At 42.0% G+C, this 5,510-nt stretch overlaps 1 protein-coding gene across 1 annotated transcript; it reads right to left on the reverse strand.

Moving 5' to 3' along the window:
- Window positions 1-402: 402 nt before the first annotated feature.
- LOC133792119 (uncharacterized) lies at window positions 403-1,141 on the reverse strand. Its single transcript, XM_062230041.1, has 2 exons — window positions 1,076-1,141; window positions 403-1,002 (listed from the first exon to the last, which is right to left on the reverse strand). The coding sequence occupies exons 1-2, from the start codon at window positions 1,139-1,141 to the stop codon at window positions 403-405; spliced, it is 666 nt and encodes a 221-aa protein (XP_062086025.1).
- Between the last annotated feature and the right edge of the window lie 4,369 nt (window positions 1,142-5,510).

Raw genomic sequence — 5,510 nt, forward strand, 5'->3', positions numbered from 1 at the left:
GAACACGTTCTGGTCAAGGCAAGTGACCAAGGACCTAAAGCTCCTCGATCACTTGGGGGGCATATAAGGTACAAGTAAGCAAAGCATATCGTTAAAAGGTATGTAAACACATGAGAAAAATAAGTGAAAGCGCTAGGGTACGTAGAGTATTTTTCAAAATTTTGTATTTTGTTAAATCAAACCAAAGTGCTATGATAAGTTCGGTCATGCGAACAAGATATTATAATAAAATAAAAAGTAGTTATAATATTAAAAACGAATTACTTTACACCGCGAGCATAACTGCTCGAATGTAATTGTCTGATTAAAAGGAAAATAGCTGCCCATGCAGCAATAAAAAATTAATGTCTTTACATTACAACCCGTAGGTTGAGTACTTAAAAGATTAAAAGAAATAGCAGACTACGAATCCGGAGGATCTTGAGGGGTACCCTGATCGACGACATCTGCAGTTTCATTGTCCGCCCCGTCCATGCCAGTCGCCAAGGAGATTTCAGGTGAGGCAGGTACTCTTGCCCTCTCCTCCTTTGCCAGTCGAGCAGTGCAGCGGGCTATCTCGGCTTGCCTTGCACGTTCGGGAAGGTAGTTGAATTCCACCCCTTGGTTGTGTTTCCAGAAGTCATAAAAACACTTACTCGTGGTGTTCCTGTACCTTTCCAAATTGTTGGCATTGGCTTTCTCAAGCTCCTCGATTTGGCCCTCCAAAGTTGTAATCTTCTGTTTGCTCGTGGCCAAATCCTCTTCGAGCTTTTTAGCCGCGCGGTAATTAACACAGTTAGACTCCTTGAAGTTGTCTCTCTGCTTGATGGCCTTACCTAGAGCACTTTTCTTCTCCTTCAACTCCTCAGCCAGTTTGTTCTTCTCCTCGAGCATCGCTGCAAGCTGTTCAGCATACTTCGCTTCGGCAGCTTTGAGTTCGTCAGCATGTTGTTGCTCCAAGGATTTAGACTGCTCGGTGATAGCACCCGAGCGTAGTCGGCCGGCAGTAAGGGTTAGAAATGCCTGCGGTCAAAGCAAAGATTAGACTAACTGTAAAGTATACAAGAAGTCGTCTCCACGAGAAAAGATAACTTACACTGGAAAATTCATTTAAAGCGCGGGTTAGGATCTGGTCGACATCCATTGTCTCAGTCATAGCCATCGCCTCTCGACAGCAGTCATGCTTCACAATTTTCGCGACCCTGTATTTGACCGATCTAAAGGCATGACTTGTTATATCGCCCCCTGCGAAAGCAGGACCAACTTACTGAGTTTGGTCGGTTGGAGCCGGTGGAGACGGTGTCGACCCGGCAGGAGCAGGGGAAGTGTGCTGCTCGTGAGGAGAAGGGGGTGGTGTTGCATTGGCTGAGGGTCCGTCCTCCAAGAGGCCTGCAGTGCGAGGCTTCTTAGCCTAAGGCATTTTACTGCTTTCCCCAGGATGCCTCTTGCTCGCTTTCTTTTTGCTCGAGGGAGTCGCGGGAGCATCGAGGGCGCTGTATATGTCGAACACGTACTCGGGGTCCATATATGAAATAGAAGCAAACATTCGAGCAGTGAGATAGTATAAACAATTAAATATGTTATGTCAGGAAAAGAAACAGAAAAAATTGTAAGTGAAATACCCGAGCTATCATTATTGGTCGCTACATTATAAACTCTACTAGTCTTATACTCACACTCTGGCATGAAGAAGAATGAATCTAAATTTGGAGCGTACTTAAAATTGCCATCCCCGTAAAATAAGTGACAGGGAATTGGCAAGCTATCTAAGAGCAAGAGATCAGTGTCGTTCTCGTCCGAAGATTCGTTGAGGGGCTCGAGGGGTTCGGTGGCTTTCTTTTTCCCTTTTCCCTTTGGGGCAGGGGGAGCGGCAGCCCGCGGGGTGCTGGTAGGTTCCCTGATTGTTACTCCAGTGGCCCTCCTCGGAGGAGTTTTTTCCACGTCCGGGTCCTGCTCAGGAACTTCTCCGCCAGTAGCACTCCCCGCTGTTGACTCCCTCGTGTCCTGATGAGGGGCCAAAAGGCCGACCAGCCTAAGGTTAGCCTATGTGACCAGATGTTTGATGATTTTCTCCAGGTCAGTCATACTGGCCAAGAGGGCTGATCTGAACTCCATGTCTGGAGTGGGGTCTGGTCGTAGCCATGGGCCTGAAAAGCTTTAAAAGTCTAAGAAAGTGTGGAGGAAACACTAAATAAAGATTAACAGCCAGTGGTACAAAGGTTTTACCTCCTTGAGCAAAGGCCATATTGTTCGTGATCATGTCAATCGTAAGGAAATACTCCTGGTAGTACCTCCCCACGTTCGATATGTGAGTGGTGTCAGTCAAGTAGGTGTGCCCAGTCTCTTGTTGACAAAAGTGAAAGAACCCCGTACCTTCTTGGTTGGGGTTGGATTTGAGGTCGAACAAATAGTTAACCTCATGAGGAGTTGGCACGGGCCATTTTTTGTGGCTGTAAAGGATATAGAGTGCTGCAAGCATTCTATACCCATTGGGAGTTATTTGGAAAGGGCCGACTCTGAAATAGTTGGCCACCCCTTGGGAGAATGAATGAAGAGGCAAGGTAGCCCCTGCCTCATTATGGTATCTCAACCAGGCATTGAAGGCGCCTCCGGGCAGGTTCGCCCGTTGGTCATGGTTGGGTCTAACTAATGTCACCCCCGGGAGTCCATATTTTCCTATATAGTTGGCGATCATCCTGATTGTCACCCGGCTCTTAGGTACTACATACCACTCAACATTTGGTTGAATGGCATTTCGGGGCTGAGCATGAGTTTGGATATTGGGGTCAGGAATATTTTCTGCTCGACCACTGGTCGAGGGAATTTAAGCCCGAGGAGCAGGCTGATTTGAAGGATTGGGAGTTTTCTTTTTCTGGGCTGTAGTTTTTGCTCGAGCCATATTTTGAATTAGAGTAAATGGAGTGTTTGTAGTGGCACGAGAAAAAGGGATGTCAGGTATTAGCAATGACGGTTGCTCCTCGTTCTCAAGCAGCTGAGTCAATAAGTCGTCGTCGATGGGTCTTTCTCCTCCCCACGGATCTTACATGAAAGCTGCGAACAGAGAAAGGAGGAGATAAGACGCACAGCTTGAAAGCTTGTGTTGAAAGTTGGAATAACGTTGCTCGCGTATACGACCAGCAACATTCTAACAGAAACACTAAGTTCTATACGAGCAGTTTGAAAAACAGATTGAAAAGCGGAAGTAAAAAGTTTTTTGGGAAAAAGCTTTTTCGACTCCGAAGTAGCGGGAAAAACCCAGTTTTTCACCTAGCTTAAAAATCAAATTTTTACTTCAATTTTACGCCCTAAATCTACAATCTCGACTACCAAACTGGCTCCTAACTCATACGAAACAATATTTCACTACCCTATTAATCATATGTCAACATGCAAACAATCCCCATATATTTTCGGCCAAGAACATGAAGGGGTTCAGAGATAAAAACACGCATAAGGTAGTTTCAAATAGCAACTAAAAGGACAAGAAAATTTGTGAAACTTACTCAGATAAAGATTGAAGTCCAGAGATGGGAGCTATCGGGCGTCCGAGTATAGATGCCTGAAAGTTTCTGGGCTTTGGGGCGCAAGTTCTTCAAGAATGCAAAGGCAAGTAAAAGGTAAAAATGGTAACTTAAGGATTATTTATGAAGACCAAGGCATGATAAAAGAGGCAATCATGAGTTCCTTTTTTCTAAGTATGGGGAAGTGGAATGGCCGTCGGGCACACTTTTGGGAAACTGAAAGGACCTAATTAGACATGATTGGTCACATTTTTCGAGAATACATGGGCGGCTCTGACAGATTTCGTGGGGCATACGAAAGTTTAGTTTCCTAAGTTTACTTATCGCTGGTCACAATAAATAAACTTGGGGGGCAAATGTTTACCCAAAAAAGGTCATTGATGACGTGGCAAGGATTACTTACACATGGATTGACACGTGCAGAATTAAAAGGCAGAGGTGATGTTCGGTTATCGACCAGAGGCGTGCCTCCTTGTCGGTGTTACTGTTTGTCACGACCAGGCTAGTCGTGAAGCCCAGTTTATTTCCTTCTTAGGTTGTAATCTAATATTAACTACATTTTAATATCTCTTCATAATTATTCTTGATACAAGATTATTAAGGATAAGATATGACACATTATCATATGTAACCCTCCTTGAGCCTATAAATATGCATGAAATAGCTCAAGGAAGGGACTTTTGGATTCATTTAGCTTTTTTGCTTAAGATTGAGAGAAAACAAGCTAAGGTGGGTTGTTACCATCTGATTGTATTACGCCTAAGGTTTGTGAAACTCAAGAACCCTAGTCCTTTGATCACAACTTTAGGATTCTATAATAACAATTTCACAAAGTGGACGTAGGTCATTACCAATCACTGGGGATGAACCACTATAATTCTTGGTGTTTTTTCCTTTCCATTGGATTATCTTTTCAAGCGTCGTTTTATATCATGTCGTATATTTGACTCTGTGTCGTTGGCTAATTTGAGGGTCAACAATCTTAATGGGAGTTAGTTTCACTCCTTGAACTCTATAAATAAAACCCTTCACTCATCCATTTTCATCATCTTTCAAACACTTCATTGAGCCTCCAAGCTGCCAATTTCATTCTAGAGAGAAACATTAGGGTTTTGGGGTAAAGCTTTCAAATATAAGCTTTTCTAAAAATTTGGGAAGTAAGCTAGAGTGTGATTTCGGTATTGAGTTATAGATTGAAGCTCTAAGCTATCTATGGTACTCTTAATCTTCAGGTTTAGTTCATTGTTATTCCTCTTATTCTTTTCTTTTACTTCAAATCCTAACTCGTTATAATGGCTTTTGATTAGGTGTTTGAATTCTTGAAACTTAAGGTTTTTGGTAAGTTCTTGTCTTGATGGTTTAAATCTTCTTTTCTTTAGGAAACTTATGGTTTTACTATTTGGTTTTAGGAGTTTCCAATCCTACACTTGTCTCCAATATCCCAATTTTTTGTAAGGAAAATAAGTTAGATTTATGTGCTATGTGCTTTATGTATGTTTGTTTTTATGTCTTTTAGTCGCTTTGGAAATATGGTTACTTAGATAGCAAATCCCGAGATTTTTATCATTATCGTAGACTATAGTTGTGTCTAAACCTACCTCTTAATAGTAGCAAGAGGACTATAGCGGTTTCTATCACATACTACGGTAATAAGTTAATGGTCATTAATATTGTGGTCCATTTTTATGTGTTATGGGTTATGTCTTATGTTTTATGTTATGCTTTAGTATATTTTCCATACTAGGCATTAGGTTCATTCCTTTTTATTTAGATTGTGCATGAAAATGAACATAGAAGGCAGGACGAATCCTTGGTGGCTTCGGCATGTGTATTGGGCGAGGACTGAAGAACTGGACCGATGGGATCGTTCAAGGATGACGTTGATATTTAAGTCTTTCAATTATGTATTTATGATTTCTGCATTTAGTGTTTGAACATTTAAATAAAGGTTTTGTTTTTCTTTATGATTTTATGTAATAACAATAGGATCCCGTATTTTGGATTTTCTAT

This window comes from Humulus lupulus, chromosome 7 (genome assembly GCF_963169125.1).
Source record: "Humulus lupulus chromosome 7, drHumLupu1.1, whole genome shotgun sequence".
Lineage (NCBI taxonomy): Eukaryota > Viridiplantae > Streptophyta > Magnoliopsida > Rosales > Cannabaceae > Humulus > Humulus lupulus.

Coding starts and splice junctions, on each gene's coding strand:
- LOC133792119 (XM_062230041.1), bottom strand. CDS start 1,141: ATGGCTATGACTGAGACAATGGATGTCGACCAGATCCTAACCCGCGCT. Junction 1,003..1,075: donor CTTTAAATGAATTTTCCAGT/GTAAGTTATCTT, acceptor CTTTGACCGCAG/GCATTTCTAACCCTTACTGC.